General features: G+C 39.9%; 1 protein-coding gene across 4 annotated transcripts in view; it reads right to left on the bottom strand.

The window, feature by feature from the left end:
* CDK15 (cyclin dependent kinase 15) overlaps positions 1-23,917 on the bottom strand; it is an 84,379-nt gene that overhangs the window by 23,196 nt on the left and 37,266 nt on the right. For all 4 annotated transcript variants that reach the window (XM_045480769.1, XM_045480770.1, XM_045480767.1 and 1 more), the window contains exons 9-10: positions 19,767-19,860; positions 14,975-15,038 (exon numbers count right to left, since the gene is read on the bottom strand). In XM_045480769.1, the coding sequence (XP_045336725.1) occupies positions 14,975-15,038; positions 19,767-19,860 (158 nt within the window). The remainder of the gene's footprint in view (positions 1-14,974; positions 15,039-19,766; positions 19,861-23,917) is intronic.

Raw genomic sequence — 23,917 nt, 5'->3', positions numbered from 1 at the left:
AACAATGTTTAAGGCATCTTCTCACTGTGGATTTTTATGATTCTGTTGAAGGTCACTATTACAGGTTGAATTGTGTCCCCCTAAAATTGATACGTCAAGGTCCTAACCCCAAGTGCCTCAGAATCTGACCTTATATGGAAATAGGTCATTGCAGTTATAATTAGTTAAGATGAGGTCATTGGGATGGGCCCTAACCCAATATGACTGGTGTCCTCATAAAAAAAGGGAAAATTTGGATACAGGGACAGACGTGTGTAAGAGAAGATGTTGTGAAAAGACCCAAGGAGAAGACAGCCAGCCACAAGCCAAGGAGAGAGGCCTGGAACAGATGTTGCCCTCAGAAGGAAACAATCCTCCCAACACCTCAATTTTAATTTTTAAAAAAATCTTTATTTATTTTTGAGAGACTGAGAGAGACAGAGCCTGCACAGGGGAGGGGCAGAGAGAGGAAGAGATACAGAATCTGAAGCAGGCTCCAGGCTCTGAGCTGTCAGCACAGAGCCCAATCCGGAGCTTGAACCCACGAACCGTGAGATCATGTCCTGAGTCGAAGTCAGACACTTGACCGACTGAGCCACCCAGGTCCCCCCCAGCACTTCAATTCTAGATCTAGCCTCCAGCACTGTGAGACCACAGATTTCTGTGATTTAAGCCACTGAGTTTGTGGTACTTTGTTACTGCAGCCTTAGCAAATTAATATGGTCACAGTATTCACTAACGTCAAACAAACTTTTAACAACTACTGTGTGCAGAACAGTACCAAATTCTGTGAGAATACAAAAGAAATCATAAGAAACCTCCCCAACCTCGCAGAGCCCACAATTTATTTGAGAGAACAAAGTGTGCATGTGTGCACGTGTGCACGCGCGCGCGCACACACGAAAAGTCACGTGATGAACGATGGGGCAAAGTCTCAAAGGCTCAGAAGTGGTAAAAAGTGATGGGTCTAATTTTATATGTCACTTACAGTAAAAATGAAAGTGAATTCTGGCTTGATTAACCCCAAATGGATGATGATAAAGTTTGTCATTTTCTTTGGAGCACTCTTTACAACGTTCACATGTGAACACACGTGTTTCTATGATTCTTGGTATCGACACTATTTAATCCCAAATAAAACCAGCAAAGAAGGGGACAATTTCTCATCCATTCAAGAAGCACTAACTGAATGCTTACTCTATGTTCAGGAGATAAGAGTTGCTGCAGGGGCTATAAACTGAAGCTCCTTATAAAATCCCTCTATTTCCCACTCCAGATTGAGAAAAGAGTATTTCAGCTCTCATTTAAAATGATGTTTCTTCCTTGTGCTTTTCTTGGGCCTGAAATGTAAGTGTTTTGTTTTTAAAAGAGCTCTTCTTCCCACTCTTAGAGGAATGGAGTACGCCAAGACTGTTAACCCAACAAAGAATTTATTCATAGTTGGGCAAAAAATGATTTTGATAATACTGGCATATTCATGTCTGTATATGCATTAAAGACAGACCTGGAAGACTATGCATCTGATAGGGATAATGGTTCTGGGTTTACCCCTGTACTTCTATGCTTATTGTCTTCAATGTATTTTTCTTAACAACACATGATTTTGTAACTTCAAAAGTAAGTTCAATTAAAAATAGAATTTATAGGGGCGCCTGGGTAGCTCAGTTGGTTAAGTGTCTGACTTCGGCTCAGGTCATGATCTCGTGGTTCACGGGTTCAAGCCCCGCGTCAGGCTCTGTGCTGACAGCTTGGAGCCTGGAGCCTGCTTCCGATTCTGTGTCTCCCTCTCTCTCTGACCCTCCCCCCATTCATGCTCTGTCTCTCTCTGTCTCAAAAATAAATAAACGTTAAAAAAAAATTTAAAAAATAGAATGTATAGACTTTGTAGAGTGAAAGGAGTGTTCAAAGAAAGTGATTTCCATGGAGTTTTCAAGGTCAGATGTAATCAAATGAGAACCACTTTGCTGGAGGTTTATAGTCCCAGATGGGCACAAATGGAAGTGCTTGTATATACCGCTTCGTCACTCTCTATTCAGATGATTGTGCCTAAATACAAATAACCAGTAAAAATAAGAATATCTGGTATTTGTTTAGAATGTTTATTTCCAAACTACTTTTGGCTGCCTATTTACAGTTCTTCCCTGGCCAAACAAAATTAAAATATTTCCTCATTCAGTCATAAATCAATTTCCAGGGGCGCCTGGGTGGCTCAGTTGGTTAAGCAGCCGGCTTTTGATTTTGCCTCAGGTCATGAACTCATGGTTCATGGGTTCGAGCCCCACATTGGGCTCTGTGCTCACAATGCCACCGAGACTGCTTTGGATCCTCTGTCTCCCTCTCTCTGCCCTTCTCCTATTTGTGTGTGCTCTCTCTCTCTCTCTCTCTCTCTCTCTCTCAAAAAAAAAATGTTAAACCAATTTTTTAAAATAAATTTCCAATCAACATAAGGAAATCCATTTCAGTGCTCTCCCATGTTTTGTTTTTCTGGTCCTACATACAGTCCTTGTGTACTGTGTTTTTGGGTCTTCAGTATTTTAAAGCTATTTCTAACTTAAATGTTATTCTTTAGAAACATGGGCTTGGAATTAGCTGAATTAGGGCTTGAACACTGAACCTGGGGTTTGAAACTACTGTGTCAGCTTCACTGAGACCTTAAGCAAGATAGTTTAACCATAGCCAGACTGTTACCTAAACTCAAGTTGGAGGTCATATTCATCTCACAAGGACAAAGTGATTCATTGAATTCATTGAGATTTCTGAGATAATGAACGTAAAGTGCCTGCCTCTCAGCATTAAACAAAATAAATCCTGTTCCTCTTTTTCTTCCTTTGAGAAGTGATGAGCAATGTAAATCCTGTGTGCTTTGGACCCAGGACCCGGGTTTTGAGTTCATAGTATGCCACTTACCAGCTGTGTAACCTAAGGGTATTGCTTAGGACCCCACAGGCCCATCTGCAGAAGGAGGATAACTATTATTTCTGCTCTACTGGGTTGTTGTGAGAATAAGGATGGTAGTAAGTGTAATGTATTTCCTCACTCTTTTGCCTCTTTTCTTTCTGCCTCTTCTCTGGTCTGATGTGCCATGGTTTTCCTCTCTACTCTTGCGTCTCAGCTATTTCTGCCTTATTGTTCTCCTTCAATAATTTGCCATTGCTTCATAGTGAAATTCTAACGTACTATAAGCTCTAGTTCTTACAAACCTCACTTGATTTCTTTTGAATCTTCAATGTGGGCCAGAGGTGTGTTTCTTAGCTGTGTGCCGTAGTGACATGAACAAAGGCCCAAACACAGGTTCAAATCTCCCTCCTGCCACTTGTGAGCTCTGGGATTTGAGGGAAATTAACCTCTATGGTTAAGTAACTCAGAAGTTTCCAAATCTGTAAAATGGGAATACTTTTCTAGTTGCTTGGAAGGATTAGATAAGATGAAGCACTTGGAATATGGTAAGGGCTCAATAAATGTTAGGCTTATTCCTTTTTCTTTTTTTTCTTCTTGTTTTCATCTCTCGTTTTGGAGAGACAGCATGGTCTACACAGAGGTTCTCAGACTAAGCTGCATGTTAGCATCAACTGGGAGAGTTTTGAACCAAAAGGAAACCCTGGCTCCATCCTGCAGAGTCTGATTCAATGAGCCTGGGGACAGCCCAGCATCGGTCTCTTATTGTGTTGTTATTATTGTCCTTAATGATCTCCAGATGTTTCTAGTGTGCCTCTAAATGAGGCAGAAGGTGCTGGTCTAGCAAGGAGGGTAGGGTCGACCACTCATCAGTGACTTCCACACACTTCTCTGAGGCTCATTTCCTCAAACAAGCTAGTTGTGAAAATTCAGTTAATCAGTATATGTAAAAATTGCAGAACATAGTGTCTGGTGCATACTTAATATATTTTTCAAAGATGTGAAAGAGGAAGCATGGCAAGGGAAAGATCAGTCCTCATAAATTCTGCCTGAGAGTTGTCCCAGGAGGCAATGTAGTAACATTGAATTTGAGGCTCCATGTCTTCCAAGACTGTGCTTGATTCTCTTCCCCCATCTATTTTGTAGCTACATTAGCTGAAATGGAGGGATTTATGTGTGTAGAGTACAGTTAGATTGCTGTTTTGAGGCACAGCTAAAGCCCAATGCTTGCTCCCCCTCCCCTGCCTCCACTCTCCTGGAGATAACCTGATGCTGGATGACCTTGCCTCTCTCCCATTGATTTTTCCCAGTAGTTAAGCTGCAAGTGATCAATGAGAGAATGATCCACAAACAGATAGGCATCCTACACAGCACCATTTCAAGCTTGTTTCTCTGGCTTCAGTAGCCTTTAAGATAATAGGTCTATAGGTAGCTTATTTTCCTTCTCTTTCCAAAAATGATGGTAAATCAATAGACTAAATTTTTCTCCATCTCCTCCTTCTACAATTTTCTTTTTCTTCATAATTATTTTAATAAGAGTTCTCATCTGAGTTCAATTAGAATTTGAGGTAGGAAAAGTGAAGAAAGTTGCAAAGGGAAACTTAAAAAGCTGAACATATTAATTTCCAAACTAAATGGAATAAAATTAAAATGAGGGCAGAAGTGTTGCTACCATAATACAATAATACATTTTTTTCCCGTGAATCTTATTTCATAAGTGAAATGAGAAAGCTCTTTTCACAACAGATTCAAGTCAATAGAGATTTGCTGGTTGATTGATAAAACATCACAAGAACCATCTTGAGTCTTAGCTCAAGGTAAAACATTTTCTGGTTTCTATAGTCTTACCACAATCACCCTAAGGTTATCTTATAATGCAGCCTACTGAACTACACCTCTGGAATTTCCCAAATACAATGCATTCTTAAGATACCATATATTTAAATAGTTGATAATGTTGTTAGCCTTATTTCACTATCTCAAGCAGTAACCTTAAAACTGCATTGCAAAAATCTGTAGCTCTTCTCCGACCTCCCTCTGCCTTAACCACACTCACACCCTCACCGCTGCTTACTTCCTTGGTCTTTGGCTCAAGGAGACTAAACTTGGCTCTTCTGGCGCTTTACATTACCAGGCTTTAGATTCTGTTTGGGCTTTGTCAGCAGGATGCTGAAAGTCCATGATGCTCTCATGAGGGGTGCTCTGTGGCATTTGAACCTGGCACTCCAACTCACATTTATAGCTGATCACTTTTCTAACCCTGCATCAAAATTTTCTGTGGATTCTAAGAAAATATTCTATCCTCTGAAGCCTCTTCCTAAGGTAATGATCTCTGCAGAGGAAGGGGAGGCCAGGCCTTGCTCCTGGTAGGTGGAGAAGGTGAAGGGAATGGGCATAATCCAAGTCTCTCGTCTCCCCAGGCAGGGGGTGGAGGGGAGTACCATGTTTAACATCTGTCCACCTCCACAAGTGATGTTTGAGCTATAACTTGGTCATGGCTTTTGGTGCATATGGTGTTTGGTGATGCATCATTTGACATTTACCACTGCCCCATAGTCTCTACAAATGTTTAAGGGCCACCACATGTGCTCAGCCCTGGGAATGAACAGACATATATTGCCTGTCCCCCAATGAGCTTATGACCATGCAATTTTCATGGTATTATGATTATTATCATCTCCTGGTCTTCTCTAGCCCCTCTGGCTGTTCCCTCTCAGCTTCCAAAGACCCCTTTCTCTCTGCCTGACCCTTTAGGACTGGTGCCCCAGGGTTCTGTCATAGTCTTCTTTCTCTTCACACTTTCCCTGGGGTAACTGAATTTACATGGGGGCTTCAAATACCACTTTAATCAGATTCCTTCCAATTTTGTATTTCTACATTGGACACTTATAATCACAAGCCTGTATTTCTGATTGGTTTTTAGATATCTTCATTTGGTGGTCCCACAGATATCTAAATCTCAAAATGTTCCAATCTTATACTCATTACTTTCTCCACAAATCTGTTCCTTCCCCCTTTCTTTTCTGTGCCAGTGAAGGGGGCTCTCATTTACCCACTAGAATCCCATCAGTTACAACCTCCCCTGGACTCTAACTACCTAGATGCTTTTTAGATTTGTCCCTTCCATTCCTTATCCATTGCCACTGCTCTAGTTGACACTCATTATTTGTCTTCTAGAATCTATAATTTTTTATTAATTTTTATTTTATTTAAGATTTTATTTTTAAGTAATCTCTCCACCCAACATGGGGCCCAAACTCACAACCCTGAGATCAAGAGATGCATGCTTTACCAATTGAGCCAGCCAAGCACTCCTGTCTTCTGGAATCTAAGGCGTTGCCACATTGCTTCTGATCTCCTTGCTGCATATCTGATGTCTTAGTGATTGACTTTGTTGTGTGTTGGGCAGACAGACTTGGGTTCAAATACACCACCAATTTAATTTTACATATGGTATTCCAAGCAATTTAGTTGCTGTTGTTGATCATGATAGTTTTTTGTTTATTTATTTTTTTTTATTTAAACTTTAGTTACTTAACATACAGTGCAATATTGGTTTCAGGAGTAGAATTCAGTGATTCATCACTTACATACAACACCCAGTGCTCATCAGAAGTGCCCTCCTTAGCAAGCAATTTTTAAATTTAAATCCTTCCATATCACTTCCCTGTTAAAAATTATCCAATACCTTCTCTTTGCTTATTGGTCAAAGTCTAAATCCTTAGGATGATTACAAAGAACTTCTCAATCTAGTTCCTGTCTACCCTTCCAAGTTAATCTCCAGCAATGTACCACTGCAAAGCTAACATTCTAGCTTCCTTGAGCAATTTACCTGCTTGGTACAATATCAAATAAACCTGCCTTCTTATTTCTTTGTGTCCAGTTCCATTGTCTGGAGTGTCCTTTCCCTATTGCTCACCTGGAGAATGCCCACTTCATCATCTTTGAGACCCAGCCGTGTCTCTTTCTCTCAAAAAAAAAAAAAAAAAAAAAAAAAAAAATCCTAAATTTCCCAGGCAAACTAAGGGGGCCTTTTTCCCAGTGTTCCCAGAGGTCCCCAGGGGATGCTGCTAGAATAATACTTTCCAGGTTGTATTATTTATATCTTTCCCTTGTAGACTGTATTCTTTGAAGGCAGGTATCAATGTCTTATTTATTTTTTAATCTCCTAGTCCCTAGTACCTAGCATTCATAAATATTTGTTAAATGAATGAAAAATTGATGCCTGGATAAAAAATAAAAATGAAATAAATTTACTAAACATTATCCTTAAAATGTAAAAGTACCTCAAGAGGGCCTACGTGCATGTCTTGCTTTGTGCCTTACAGAGATGGGTGGAACAAGGCGCTGGCCTTGAAGGTAGGGAGGAGACTCTAGGTTGAGCCAGTTTCACAATATTTGGGATCTTAAGGCCCTTTTTCTTGAAATGAGAAGGAATATAGCAGGGTTTCATTAAAAAAAAAAATTTTTTTTTAACCTGCTTTCACTCATTTGCAATTTTTCCTAATCTTAACTACTTTAAGATCATCTAGTCCTCCTCAATAAAAACTAATAATTGCCACCAAATAAATTAAAGATGAGAAAACTAAAAATAAATGTAGAAACTAGAAGAAACTATTAATGAAGATCAGAGTAGGCTGTGTATCTAAATGAACTTCACTGACTGATTAGGGGGACGGGTTAATAAAGATGTTAATAGTAACTCCCCAGGAGCTTTCGGCAGCCCTGCAGAAGTGCAATGGTAATGAGCCCAATCAGGGTTCACAGATTAGCTGTAGCAAGCAGGGGCTGCTACAGTCCCCATCCTGGGATCCCATTCACATTACATTACAAAAACGTCATCAAGCTCACAGATTCTAAGACCAAGTCTAGTTAGAAGGACATAATCATTTGGAGATGAACTTGGAAAGTGTTATTAGCTGATCCCCAGTCTAGGACATTAATTACCCAGTCTAGGACATTAATTATTAATTAATTAATTAATATCATCATATTTGCCCTTTAATAGCTGGAAGGTAAGATGGAATACAGCTGTGAGCACCACCTTGAAATCCAAAAGGTCTGGATATTCTGAAGCACCCCCTTCCTGGCTAGGTGACCCTAGGGTAAAGTAGGAATGATAACATTGCCCCTATCTGATAGGGTTGTTGTGAATCAAAGTAAAACAGTGTGAGTAAAGTGCCTAACTCATAGTTAGTGCTCAATAAACAGTAGTTTTTATTACCCAGAAATAAGGTGAATAATAACTTACATGTATGTCCTTGGTCAAGTGTGTAGAACAAGGATTATTAGAGTCATAGAGGATGTGATTGGAACTAGAATTGCACGTTTTCTGGCTCCTGATCACTGATTTCATTTAACAAATATGTATTAACTCACTACTATGTACCAGTTAGGGGACATGTGTTAGATACTAGAAGCGCTAGAAGTGGTCAAGTTTGCTCTGTAGAAAACTTAAGTATTCTTTCTACCATACTAGGATTTCGGTGAAATCAATAAAGATGATACTGATGCCTTCTGTGATTTAGTAGCTTTTACTAGACACCCACTATGTAGCACATAGACACTAAGGATTCTGCCAGGGAAGAGCCCGTGTCATAGCAGGCAGGCATCTCACAATAGTTTAAGTCAGGGGTGCAGAATGGAGCCTTCACAAGAGATGGCCTTAACAGGTACTCACACTGACTTAGGTAAAAATTTGAAAACTGAGGGTTGGCTTTTAGAGAGTACGAATTCAGGCAAGGTTTAGGCCTAAGCAAGCTAACATGGCAGTCAGTTCTGGCACTGGGAGGTGTGCCTAACATCTAGAGGGAAGCTAAGAAATCTAAGGAAGCTAAACATAAAAACAGGTATAGCTTCAGTTCTCACATACCTTGAACCCTGTCAAGTCACTGAACCGCTGAATGAACCTCCATACTGGGTAAAACAGAATGGGAACTAACTTGTTTTGTGCACCTACTAGAAGTTAGGAATCGTGGCAGATGAGGTTCAATAATTTCACTTATGTCTCAGAACCACCCTGCAAAATGAGACAGAGGGATGCAACATGCCCAATGGAAAGAGAACAAAATTTGGTCATGGATTGACTCATCTCCAATCTAGGAAATGCCTCTGGGTGAACCTGGGAGAAAACCTGCCTCCTCATGCATAAAACTGTGCTACTCTTAGCAGCATAGACCCTGGCAGGCAGTGGGAAGGAGGAGAAGTTATGTGTGTTCTGTGCCTGGTACATAGGAACACTTTTAAAATGACAGGATTGCTCCCATTTTGCAGATTAGGGAACTTCCTCAAGTGCCCCAGGTAGTAAAAGGTGGAGCTTGGACTTGCTGTTTCATGAGGAATTGGTGTCCATAATTGAAACCTCTTCTATCAGTATTTTCCCTCGTTCAGCCCACTGCATAACTCCCTTGGCTAACAGCTCATGTGACAAAGCGGATGCTGATGCAGATCTTACATTGTGTTCACAGCAAACACACAAAAGACATGCTCAGAACCCTCTGGGCGCAAAGCATGGTAGCTCTGTGTCATCCCCAAAGGGACAAGGGTCATTTTAGATTGCAATCATCATCTGTCCCATAGTGGTGTCAGATGAAGTCAGATGAAGCTCTCACACTGGATTTCAGCTCAAACTAAAACATTCCAAGAGTGAGGTTAGATTGCTCTAATGTAATGCTATCTGCTGTCCGTATTCCATGCCCGTTGTTTCCTGCTTCCACCTGGTGGTCAAAAGTTGAAAAAGCAGGCGTCCTGAAAATAACTGGGCGTCAGCAGGATCCCTTTGCCTATGGTTTATAGTACATCTGATTCTGGGTCCCTGCAGGGCTTTTAGTACTGCTTTCCTGCCTTTTGATTTCCACTGAGTTCCTCCAGTGGAAAATCTTTCCATGTGCAGTGTTCTTTCCTGGGGCTGAAAGAACCAGGATAATCCCGGATGCTTCCCTGCAGCTGAGCTCATGTCACAAATCAGGCATGATTTTCAGCAGATATTTCTTTAAAAGTTTGAAGGCCTCTGCGGACTCTATTCCCTTCTCAATGGGAACAAGCATCAAAGAGACAGGAATAAAATGCTTTGCACGCACATCAGGAACTAATTGCCAATTTGGCAAATGCATTGACTAATGTCATGCACTGTTATTTCTAAATCCTCTCCTGTCCTTGACCCCCAGTATCTAGATGTAAACTTGGAACCATTAGTGGAGGAGGATAAAGTCTTCTGGTGCTTCAAATGGAATTGAGAGGGATTTAAACTCAGCGCTTTTGAGTGTAGTGAAATGAACCCAGCAGTACATTAATGCTAGGATTTGAGCTCACACAGCATGAGCGCTTTCAAAACCCATGTTTAAGGAAGCAAACAGAGCCACGGCAGACCCTTTCAGTGGAGCAAAAGGAGTTGGATGAAACAATCAATGACACATTAAAAACCACAACTGGGCTGCAATCATGTGGGCACAAAAAAAAAAAGTTTTTCTTTATCACAGGATCTTTGCATCTAATGAGATGGTGACTGGACAACCTCCAGAGGAGTAAGGCCTCCGTTTACTTTCACTGAGAAACGTCTAAATATTTAGTTGGTTCTCCTAAAAGCCTTACACGATTCTGTAGCAAACTGGTCTCTAAGGTATGATCTTATTAGCTCTATATTGCCATTGGAAAATCTATTTAAAGGGAATTTGGAAAAGAAAAGAATGAAGATATTACCACTCAAAGTATAAATGTTATTTTTTTTTTCCTCTTTCAAAATTAACTATTTTTATGTCCTCCAAATACTTAGTTTAGGAACAACACCCTGCCAGCCTTAATTGATTCTAAATGGTTCTCTATTTCTTATATATGCTTTATTCCTATTGGGTTAGTTGGATTCAAAGTGCTTTAGGCTCAAAAGGGGAGGGACTCCTGAGTACATTTGGTGGGGGGGGGGGGGGTTGGAGGTGATGCTAAGAGCACCAGGGAACTTTGTAAAATTGTCTATAGGGGTCTACCTTTAAAAATTTACACTACTGTCTTATATGAGCAGATTTTAGCCAAGACCAATATCCAGTTTGCTCTAAGCTTCTGAGATTCTCTCTGCCATAAACCCAGTACATCCCAGATGGGGCATCAACTGGGGCTTTAACCTTTTCAGACTTTCTGATAGTAGAATCGCCTCCAGCATGTCGTTCTTTATTATTGCTTCCTATGGACTCTTATTAAGGGATCACCAAAACTTCTCCCCTCCCCCGCGCTGGAGGCCAGCACAGCCCCAGTTCACCGCCAGTTTGATTAATGTGTCTTGGCTAATTGTGTGAAAGATGGCAGGCCTTTAGCAAGTGTGACCAGTTTATTGTTCAGCCAATCACAGGCGCCTCAGTTAGCATGTGAAAAGGGGGTGTTTTGTGGGGGGGAGGGTGAGTGTTCTGGCGGCTGAGTCAAAGGCAGAGCATTTTGGGGGGTCACAGAGCAACACCCACTTCTTTGAGGGGATGTTACTATGCTCTACTAAACCTGTAAACCTCTTACTCAAAGCACTTTTTTCTCCTCCCTCTTTTTTCAAGATCTTTTTTTTCCCATGGTGCAAGCAGGCAAGCCACTGGCTACTCTGCAGATGGAGTTCACGTTCCAGGGTTTTTAATATTTCACTTTTATATTTCTGTTAGAGAATGATCCTGCTGAGAGTCTGGGAATCTGTGCTCGTCAGAACCCCCTTACTGACACTTGGATATATTGCTCTGAAAGCTATCCCAGGAGAAAAGATTAAACAAAAAAAAGCCTACTTTTCAAAGCCTACTTCTCAATCTGCCCACATCAAAATAAGACAACTGGCCCTTTGAAGTAGAGGACACAGAGTTCTCAGCCAGCTTGCTTAAAATGGGGGGTAGGAGGGAAGGAAGGAAGGAAGGAAGGAAGGAAGGAAGGAAGGAAGGAAAGAAAGAAAAAAAGAAAGAAAGAGGAAGCCTAGTGTCTAAAATTATATACCTCTCTTCCCTTGCCCAGATTTAATCAGGCACACGAGTCTGAATTGATGATGGCTAAAAACCTACAGTCGTGCTCATTAGTGTCCCAAGAAAACAAGCGGCCAGAGAAACTTGTCCAGGTGGATCAGCACCAGATGTTTTTTTAAACCTATGCAAACAGAAACTGTGTTGTCCTCCTAGATCTAGTCCGGACAAGGTCTGGGCAAGGGTAGAGTAGGCATAGATGGACACTGGATGGTCCTCCCAAGTTCTGAGCTCTCGGTTCTGGTTGCATTCCAAGTTTGGGGGCTCTTATCACTACTTAGGATGAAAAGGAAAGGAATGGAAATCTCACCCAGGATACTATTACTGTTCTCTCTGTGATATTTTTCTGGCTCCCATACCCTGTTCTGTTCTCTTAATCACTGGAGTTCAAATGTGTGGAAGCAGCATTGGCAGTTCAGTGATGGGGGTGGGTGCGGGAAGGTTCAAAGGGTCTTCTCAATCGATATAAGGGAATAGTCCTGGAAAAAAAATGATGACCCTTTTAAAACACAGTCTTTATGATTATCAATAGTCCTGACCCCATGTTCAAGATATGCTGGACTTTTAAGATTCACAAATACAGAGTTAGACATCCTCATTGTAGCTAAGTTTACAACTCTCTTCCTTTCATAAGCTCGGCCTGGCCCAAAGCTACACATTGCCCAAACCCATGGAAGCCGGGCCCACAAGTGATCACCCTTCCTAATAAGGAGAGCTGGTGAGAGAGTGTAGATGAATGAATACAAACCCAAGTTCTCAGAGATCCAAGAAGGTACCATATCTGTCTGTGCGGACCCAACACATAATATAGCACCTGGCAGATAGTGGGTGTTCAAAATTTTTTGGCTTATTTGAATTAAATTGAATCCCTAGTAGAAAAACAATGCAAGGTATGAACACTATTGATGTTGGGCCTGGAGAATTCTCTTCATAAATAAAAAATTGCACATTACTTTGAAATGACAGCAAAATGAAAAATGCAACATATTTCTTGCTGTTTTATTGGGAGCCAGTTATCTTATTTAGTACAGAATCTGGCAGGGAAGCATTTTGAACAAGTTTCTATCATTATTGTTCTCACCAAGGCATTCTGTGTTAAGGATCACTGCTTATTTGCCTGAACCAACCTGAAACCCAAACGTTTGAAGTTTGGAGGAATAGCATATGCTCACCATGGCAGCTTAGTACTGACATCATCTAAATGGTTTTCTATAACCCATTTGTGACCCTAAACTTCTTATTGCATCCATGGTAGGAAGCTGAGGGTTTCCATTTTTACCTGCAGAGGAGAGTGGGTAGGGAGAGGTATAGGCAGGGTGGGAAAATAGAACCAGGTTCTCCTAGAAACCATGGCAACTGGAGATAGAACCATTGCAGACTGGACCATGGTCTCTACAAGAAGCCTGTTCTTTTTTCTATTTCAGACCAAAAGGACCAGGCATTATTCTAAACCTTATGGCCAGAGTGGCATTTTTCTCAGGTGCTAAACTCAAGCAAAATAGTTAGAAATGGTAAACTATTTGTAAATGACCCTAAGGCCATTTAGCAATGCATATGATTATTCATAAGGCAGCTGAAATGACTTTACAGTTAGTCTTTCACTTGCTGTAGGGCTTTTATAACCCTGGTCAGTTCAAGATGCCTGATTCCCTAGGAATAGTTTGAGTGTAAGTATTATATGATGGAGAAAAGAAGAAAAAAAATCCCCTGCCTCTCATGTCTTTTGTTAGCCTCCATTTTTTTTTACAAAAATTTTTAAACGTTTATTTTTATTTTTGAAGAGGGGAGGGGCAGAGAGCGAGGGAGACACTGAAGCAGGCTCCAGGCTCTGAGTTGTCAGCACAGAGCCCAACATGGGCCTTGAACCCACAAGTGGTGAGATCATGACCTGAGCTGAAGTCGGACTCTTAACCAACTGAGCTACCCAGGTGCCCCTGTTATGCTCCTTAATTGCTTTTTAATTTTTTTTCTTTTTACTTCTTCTTTTTTTTTTTAAATTATAGTTTATTATCAAATTGGCTAACATACAGTGTGTAAAGTGTGCTCTTGGTTTTTGGGGTAGATTCCCGTGGCTCATCGCTTACATACAACACCCAGTGCTCATCCCAGTCCCCTCCTCAAGTGTCCTCCTCAATGCCCTTCACCCATTTTCCCCTTTCCCCCACCCCTTAATTGCTTTTTTAAACTTCCTACAATTTATTGATTTCATGAGACCCTTTTAGAATAATCCCATACCAAAGTTAGTAATGACAACAATTTGGAGAAAGTCCATATTTAGTGATGGGTCACTATAAGAACACAAAGACTAGAGAATCTGACTTGAGCCATAATCATGCCAATCTTGTCTTTATCTGTACATATCTACCTCCCCTTTAATCTTGCCAGCAAGAGTTCAACTTTGTTGTAGCCATTACTTGCTTCCCCAGCCTCTGATATAATCCTTTATCCTATAGCTCATTGCTTGTCTCCTTCCTTCAGTGTCAACATCCTTGAATGACTACTGGGTAATCTGATCTCTCTGGCATGGCCTTGGGACCATTTCTCAAAGACTTCTCCCAAAGGCAACACTTCCAACACTTCCAAATCCATTCCCAGGAGCCAGTCTTGGAGGACCAAATGAATGATGAGAATGACTAAGTGTTAGGCCCAGAGACAATGGAGGAACTCTTGTGCAAACTAGAAACATCTTACCTGGCCAGTCCTTGGCCTAATGAGACTCTACCTCCCCTCTGTTATATTAGCTTTCTTTTAATACTTTATGAGGTACAAGAACCTAACAAATAAAGTCAATAATGGTCATGGGGCTCAAAAATGAGACCATCTTTTGAGTTCTTTTGAGTCATTGGATATTTGGAAATGGATGTGGAATCCACAGCAACAGCCATTCCAAATTCTTATGCAGCTTGCTACTTGTGTTGTATAGAGTTGGAGAACTGATCTAACCTCAACTACTATTTCAGTGTCCTTCTCATAAAAGGATTAGCAGGGAATATAGGAATGTAAAAATTCACCTAGACCCATCTTTACTGTTGAGTTAACAATAAAAGAAGGCTACCCTATCTGTGTGGCAAATGTTTTCACATTGCTAATTCTCAGGGCATTCGAGAAACTCAAATCAATATTACCTGGATTGTAGTTAGGTAGCTTGGAAACTCCAGGCCAGGTATCCTCTGTAGGGACTCCTAACACCTATATAAAGCCAAAGAAAGACAAAGAAAGGTGAGGCAGGAGATGTGAAAGATCAAGGGGGAACAGGGAAGAATTTGTTACATATGTCACATTATGCCAGCTGATGTACAGGAAAGAAACTTGAGTGCCCACCATTTGCAGTTTTGTGGGCAAAACTGTAGTGTATTCTTAAGGTCTTGTGATGGTCAATTTTATGTGCCAACTTGGCTGGGCAAAGGGAGGCCCAGTAGCTAGTAAAATATTATTTTGGGGTGTGTCTAAGAAGGTGTTTGTGGAAGAAATTAGTATTTGTTTTTTTTTAATGTTTATTTATTTTTGAAAGAGAGAGAGAGAGCAGGGGAGGAGCAGAGAGAGAGGGAGACACAGAATATGAAGCAGGCTCTAGCTGTCAGCACAGAGCCCAATGCAGGGCTTGAACTTACGAACTGTGAGATCATGACCTGAGCCGAAGTCAGATGCTTAAACGACTGAGCCACCCCGGTGCTCCAAGAAATTAATATTTGAATCAGCAGAGTAAAGAAATATGCCCTCTCCAATGTGAGCAGACATCACCCAATTGGTTGAGGGCCCATATAAAATGGCAGAGGAAGGGCAAATTCTCTCTCTCTTTTCTTGAGCCAGGGCATCCATCTTCTCCTGCCTTCAGACATCTGAGCTACTGGTTCTCTGACCTTCAGACTCTGGAACTTACACCAGCATCCCCTCAGTTCTCAGTCCTTTGGCGTCAGACTGAATTATACTGCCAGCTTTCCTGGTTCTCCAACTTGCAGATGGCATATCTCAGCCATAATCATATGAGCTGATTCCCATAATAAAGGATTCTTATGTATCTCTGTACATCCCATTGGTTCTGTTTCTTGGGAGAACATGAATACAGGTCCTGAGCCTGTGTCCTCACTAACTCACTTGTTCTTATTCTGAGGCAGATCATACAGCCTTGCTTAAAGTCATATTCTCATCACTATCTATTGCATGGTCACTATATAGCAGGATGCTATTTTGGGAGTTGGGAATATAAAAAGGCAGGAATGACTGTCCTTTTGCCTTCCATTAGATGAAAAAAATACACCCCCCACAACAAAAGACATTTAGCCTGAATTATGCCTCAGCATGAGCATTCAGCTGTTTCCCATGTGCTCAAATTAAAAAGGATTTGGATTACTGACCTTTAGGCAGTGGAATGTTGGCTAAAAATGATCCCAAACCTAACTCTAGTCCTTTCTACCAAATTCATCTCACCTTGTTTTCTTGGTGGCCTGGCACCTTGGAATGTGGTATTTGACTTTTAACCGGTGGGTTGTAAAAGTAACAACATCACTTGAAAAAGAACTCACTTATGCCTTGGATTACCAAATCGAAGCCCCAGTTTTACTTAATATGAAAATAAAAGTGTTTTGGCGTACAAAGTCAAACACTTCAGATTTTGGGTAGTGCTTTTACTGTGAGTTGTTTTGTGGGCATCATTTTACCATTCTTTTACCTTCACCTTAAAAGCCCTATGTCAGTTATATCTGGGAACTAAAATAACATTGTTTCTGCAAAATATTAGTGAAGTATCAGTAGCTTTCACTACACCACTACCCAATATAACTCTTCTTAGAAGCATATCTCAGCATAACTCTTTTTAGAAGCATCTCTCATAGAAAGAATCTAATAAATCCATTTGCAAAATGCTAGATATAGATACCAGCCCAATTGATGGCAGGAAGTCAACTGCCCAACAGTGACTAATAATGATCAATGAAGAATCCAGAATCTTAATGTCTACCAGCTTGCTGACTAGGACTCTGGCTGAGAGGTACATTTTGTGGTGCCGGCTAAGACTGTCCTCAAACAAAAGACACTGAAGTGCTATTTTCCCTCATACAATAAAAAAATCATGCCACCCAGGAAAATCTTTCTTTGATCCATTCCCTAAACAAACTGAAAAGCTACTGAGAGGATTATAGGCTTTTCCTATCAACCACTCTGAGCCTGAGGGAACACTAAGAATCCTGGAATCCATTTTGAAAAATCAACTGGACTAATTCTTCTTTTGTGGGAGACGGCCAGAGGATGGGAAGCTGATTCTTCTTTTTTAACCTACCATCTTATATATTTGCACAGATGTGCATGTAAACAAGTGATTCGCAGGCACCCATACCGGTGGCTGGCAAAGCACAATGAAAAGAACGCAAAGACAATGAAGAAAAAGCGACAAAGGCAATCAATAGTGACCACATCCATATTTTCTCTAAGGTGACAGTTACTAGAATTATTGGTTACTTTGTATTATGTTTAATTAAAGCCAACAAAGTGGATACCAAACAATTTTTAATATTATACTAAAAACTTTAAGCTTGATATTTTTGAAGTTTAAAAATTCAATCTCCTTCATTTAGAAATTTGATGCTCGGGTTCTATTTGAAAGTTATTGAATTCGTTTCACTTGAGAAAATTACTAAATCTCCGCTTCGCTGTCTGGGAAACTGAAACCCAAAAATTGTTGATTTATTCCCTCCCTGAAGGCTCTTAAAAGGCAGCCAGTGAGTGCTATGTTTGAAATCATAGTGGGCTGCACAGGGCGGTTTTCTGCCTTTGTTGGAATGGAAACTGAAGACATTTTGATTAGTGGACTTAAAGTCTGCATAGTTTATTTTATTCTGATTTTAGAACTGTATCTGGGATCATTTGCTAAAAACACTTATTACAAGAATTAGATTTCTAAAAAGTTGATCAGAAAGAGGTGACAGCTATTCAGATGAACACACACACACACACACACACACACACACACACACACAGGCATTTTAGAAAGACGGCAAAATAAAGATTCAGAATTTCTCATTTTGTTTTCATTCCTAAGAATGAGAGTGAGATCTCAGGAAAATGTAAGAGATATTGTGGTTAAAGATTAGGAGAGTAGAATGGACCCATTGCTTTCATTTTTTATTTGTTTGTTTATTTTATTTTGGAGAGAGCATGAACAGGGGAGAGGAGCAGAGAGAGAGAGAGAGAGAGAGAGAGAACTTAATCAGGCTCCACACTCAGTACAGAACCCAGTGCAGGGCTCAATCCTGTGACCTTGAGATCATAACCTAAGCCAAAATCAAGAGTCAGATGCTCAAATGACTGAGCCACCCAGGCACCCCAGACCTATTACTTTCAAAGAGCCAACTCCTACATCCAATATCACAGAACCTGAAAGAGCTTTCCTATTTTCATCCATGTAGACCATGTTTAGTGAAACACTAATTCAGGGGCTGTTTGTAATGTTTAAGTTTCTAACCAGCTTGAACTGTAGTAGTATATAAGACAGCACACTGCTGAATGTGGGGACTTGTTCTCATTTTGTCCTCAGAGTGTGGAACGGTGACTGTGATAACAAAACTGTGTCTCTACCTCAAAATTTTAAAGCAGTTCAAGAGGAGACAAATTTCCTCACTTACACACAAAAACCCCACTCTGGCAATATCTCTCAAGAAACTCATTATCAGAGGCCGTTAGCAAGAATGCTCCAGATGCCTGCTTGAAGCAAGCAAACTTGAAAGGGAGCAGGATCCGGGATGACAACAGTGTAGTTTAAAGCACTTTGACACACACTACAACATGGATGAACCTTTAGAATATAAGTGAAATATGGGGCACCTGGGTGGCTCAGTTGGCTAGGTGTCCAACTTTACCTTGGGTCATGATCTCATGAGCTTGTGAGTTCGAGCCCTGCATGGGGCTCTCTGCTATCACTGTCTACTGCTTCGGGTCCTGTCTCCCTCTCTGTCTGCCCCTCCCCAGCTCGTGCTTTCTCTTTGTCTCAAAAACAAATTTAAAATAAGTAAACAAATAAATAAATAAATAAATAAAAGTGGAATAAGCCAGACAAATACTGTATGATTCCACTAATAGGAGATACCCAGGATAGGCAAATTCCTAAAGACAGCAAGTTGAAGAGAGCTTACCAGGGGCCAGAAGGCAGGAAGATGGGGAATTAATGTTTAATGGGTACAGAACTTCTATTTCAGGTGATGAAAAACTTTTGGAACTGGATGGTGGTGATGGATGCACAGCATGAATGTACTTAATGAATCATATACCTAAAAATGGTTAGATGGTAAATGGTATGTATATTTTACCACAGTGAAAAAAAATCACCAAAAAAAGAGAGAAAAATATATGGATGACTATACTATGTGGCATACAAACTACAAGAGACAAAAGAGTGAAGTGCATTGTGATGCAAATGAAGTTGGATAAATAATAAGGAAAGAAATGGAACTACACACAGCCAAGCACTTCACACCTTAGGAATTAGGTTTTGGAAGAGCACAATAAAGAGTATACTTCTCTCACCCTAACACGGTAAGTCTTTGTTTTATCAGGGTTCTGTGGATATTTACTGTCTCATCTTCTGTTGACAAGGACGCAGGGCCAAATATATGGTGGAATTAGAGCTGACGGTGGCAAGGCAGGGATGTGCCTAAATAGCCACAGCAGCAATTGTCCCGGGAAGTTGAGAAAATAATGAGAGCGAGCAGGTGGATTCAGGGGCTGCTACAAGACAACAGGGAGTTTCCTGACCATGTCTTCGTTCCCCAGGTGCTTACACCTGTGGCAAATTCTACAGTTTCCACAGCCTTAATATGCGGCATAATATCTCAAAGCAGATGGACTACTTCACTGTCTCTAAAACAAATTTGGTTCAAAGTTTGAATTGCAGATATTTCTTCTTCCTAAGAGGAATTCCTCTCTTACCTCCCAGATCTTCTCCAGTTGTTCAAGGATGTTGGAAACCCCAGGAAACAAGGGTTGGCCCTGGAACATTTCAATAAAGATGCAGCCTGCACCCCTAGCAAAGGAAACAAGAGTCAGTCTGACACTCTTAAGGAAACCATACATGTGAAACTGAACTACTAGTATTTCTCCACCCAGTAAATATTTTGGAGAGTTAAACAGGGGACATATGCTATTAAAAGTCTTGGTAAAGAGAAAAGAAAAAGAAAAAGAACAGCCTGCAGCTTTTCATTAAAATGGTATGCAACCAGCATTTAGGAACAGAGTATGGATAACAAACATTTCAACTCATTCAAGTTCATTATCCATCTTATGAGACGAGGGGAAAGTACAGAATCTCCAAATTGACTGCTTTTTTTCACAGAATCTAAAATGCTATCTTTGTAAGAGGCACCATTAATATAGGTAATGATTAAGAAAAAAAGAACAAAAACAAAAAACGCTGCAAGTTGAACCACGACACAATCAGAATGTTTCTTTCATAGCTACTGCAAGGGCTATTATAAACTTAATTAGAGAGATTATTTTACCATGTATTATACTCGTACATGCAAAAAATGGAACAGTAAGAAAAATAAATTGGTTTGGGTACTCCTAAAACTTTGTTACATTCAGCATTTGACTCAGACTCTTTGATGTCTGTTTTTATCCATGGGATCATCCTCTATATCAGGAGTTTGATGATGCAGCATTTCTTAAAATAATCCATAAGAAAACTAAGAGTCATTGGTGCTGGGCTCCTAAGCTGACCTTGCGATTACGTAGAGTTAACCTACTTTTGGCTCCTTCTGAAAAAATGTTGCTAAACATGTCTGATTCACTCCCTTTCCACCACCATTTGGTTCCTAGTTAAAAATAAGGGGGAAAAAAAAGCTCTCCTGTCTGCAAGACTTTCTTCCAAGTCACTGACACTCATTTTGCAACTTTTGATGCTGACATTTGATGTTCACACATGTGCAATGGTAGCTGTGGTCATAACTGCAGCCTGGCTGACGGCTTTGGTAAGACGCTACTGATTATAAGGTACATCCTGATTTAGCAGAAATTGTGCATCTCAAAATAGATGAAATAGGGTGAAATATAAAATTTATTTCCTATGTAGTCAAATTGGAGGGTAATTGCTGAGGGACAGTAAGGGGTAAGATTTATTTTGCTAATAATACACATTTTTATTCATATAAGTCTTTTGAGAGATAAAAATGGTTCAGGTGACTGATTATAGTGATTATCCTCATGGTCCTAGCCTTCAACTCCAAATTTCCTTTCACTGTAACACATAATCTTGCACACTCCCTTAATCACCTTGACATTTTCTTATGTGGCATGATAAAGAAGGACAGTTAAGTAAAACATTTTGTTATAGATCATCATATTATTAAAAATGTATTATCAAGTTCATTTTAAATATGGTCTTTAATATTATTCATATGTATTTATTACATATGATAAATTTTTATTTTTTCCATCTGACTGCAGACACATGCAATTTATTCAGTTTAAATTGATTGTGTTGGAGAAAGCAGATTTCTTGGTAAACAAGTTTAAGAATAATTTTTATCTTGTGTCTGGTTTGAGGACAGAATTTATATTAAAAAGAAAATTGAAATGTTATTGTATTTTATCATGTCAAAAAAGACAAAAACAGTTTCCATGACCTAATATTTGGTTTGCATTTAAAATAATCAACTGGGTAAATTTTAGAATTTTGTACATATATACATAAAAGATATCACTTTATTGGCAATTTTAAAAAGCCAATTGGGTATACCAACTACTATATTTACTTTTTAATGATTTTTCATGTGCAAGAGACATCTTGATATGTGATACAAGAATTTTGATCAGACAAATGTAATTTAAGAATTTGGTGAACACAGTTCATGAGTTTGAGCCCCACATGGGGCTCCATGTTGACAGGATGGAGCCTGCTTGGGATTCTCTCTCCCCCTCTCTCTCTGCTCCTCCCCCCATGTGTGCATGCTCCCTCTCTCTCTCTGAAAATAAATAAATAAAATAAACTTAGAAAAAAAGAATCTAGGAATAGTATCTTGAGGTGAATTTTTAGAATTACTGCCATTTTAAAGCTCCTCATCAGGTTGTATTTTAGAATCTATGGGTGTTTTTGTTTCTTGTTTTTTTTTTTTGTTTTTTGTTTTTTGTTTTTTGTTTTTTTTTTTTTTTGCTTTTAGGAAAGGTGGAGGAAAATAAAAGTAGTAGAAAACTATCAAATGGTCAAAAACCATCCTGATTGCTAGCAATCGTCAATTATAAGATAAGCCAACTAGGAAACTGAGTTGGTGAATGCCATCAAATGGTCTCCAGCCACTGCCCATGACATTTCTCTATATGTGCTTGAAAGGTCTCAAACCATTTCATTTTGAAATGAAAAAATGTGTGTGTGTGTGTGTGTGTGTGTGTGTGTGTGTGTGTGTGTGTGTGTAAAATATATGTAATTGTATATTAATTGATATAAAATAGAAATGGAAATACACTGGTTTTTGAAGACTTGTGCTAACTGTCCATCCAGTACCCTAATACCTTCTACAAAAAATTTTTTTAATGTTTATTTAGTTTTTTTTTTAACATTTATTTATTTTTGAGAGATAGAACACAAGCAGGGGAGGGGCAGAGAAAGAGGGAGACACAGAATCCAAAGCAGGCTCCAGGCTCTGAGCTGTCAGCACAGAACCTGACACGGGACTCAAACCCACAAACCCACAAACCCACAAACCCACAAACCCATAACCCGTGAGATCATGACCTAAGCCAAAGTTGGATGCTCAACCAACTGAGCTACCCAGGCGCCCTTATTTAGTTTTGAGAGAGAGACAGACAGTCAGAGAGACAGAGTGTGAGCCGGGGAGGAGCAGAGACGGAGGGAGACACAGAATCCAAAGCAGACTCCAGGCTCCGAGCTGTCAGCACAGGGTCCAATGTGGGGTTCGAACTCCGGAATGGTGAGATAATGACCTGAGCCAAATTCGGATGCTTAACCTGAGCTACCCAGGTGCCCCTTCTAATACCTTCTAGAAACACCAGGGGCTCACAAGCCACTAGAAGACCTGATGGCATTTTAAACAAGGTTCAAAACCATAGTCATTACCAGGTTTAAACCTGTAGTCCACTTTTTCCCTCCTTTCCAAAGGTTTTCATTGCTTGGAAAAACACTTGTTTTTTCATACTGGTGGCTGTAGGGAACCAATAAGGAAGTTCTTTTGTTACTTCTGTCCTTTGTGTCCTTTGTCTTTAGTGTCCTCTGTCTTCTACTCCACTAGGACAGTGTACAAAATTGTGTAAAATATTGGACAAAGCTGGACATTAAGGCCATTATGCAAGCAGTACAGAGTAACACAAGGTGTTTGTGTTATAGAATAATATGCTAATATTTGGTTGAAATTCTCCATTTGCATTTGTATGCTTGGTGCCTTACTGGCATTTTCTTGAGTCCTTCTTTTTAAGCTTCACCTAGCAGTAGATTAAAACTTTCTAACCTGACAAATATATAGAGTCTAAGGCTACTTATTCATATTTTTAATATTTATACATATATCTAGAGACAGTGCTCACGTGCAGGTGCCCATGTGCCTACTTAGGACACTTGTAAGACAAACAAAATTCCTAAATCAATTATATTTCAGTACCTGGAATATCCACAAGTACCATAAATATCAATGCATTGGTAAGAAAATGAATCTGTGCACCTTAAGTTTGAAAAACGGAAGATGCTTTCTAGGTGTAAGCACTGTTCTTTAAAAACTATACAATTCATCATCCTATTTATTTTCAGTTGTTTTTCAGAGCTATTTTATTTTTAATTTGCTTTGTAAACAAGTTGTGTGACTATCATCTATTTTGTCCACCCCTAGTCTAGCCTTAGGCAAACATTTAAAATATTCTGAACATTTAGGTCCAGATAAGAAACCAGCTCCTATTTCCTTTTTCTCCTCTGTTTTGTTCTTAAATCTTCATTCCTGTGCCTCTTCTTACCTCTTCTTCTTACCCTTCCTATCTTCAGGCTTCTCAGAGGATTTCTGCTCTGTGGAGATACACTCGGGGCAGCCCATGTAGATGAAGGGGAACTTCCTATGCTTGGAAAAACCTGATGACATCAA

The sequence above is a fragment of the Leopardus geoffroyi genome, chromosome C1 (genome assembly GCF_018350155.1).
Source record: "Leopardus geoffroyi isolate Oge1 chromosome C1, O.geoffroyi_Oge1_pat1.0, whole genome shotgun sequence".
Taxonomy (NCBI): Eukaryota; Metazoa; Chordata; class Mammalia; order Carnivora; family Felidae; genus Leopardus; species Leopardus geoffroyi.
The sequence above is the reverse complement of the archived record's forward strand: the minus strand, read 5'-3'. Positions and strand labels throughout refer to the sequence as shown.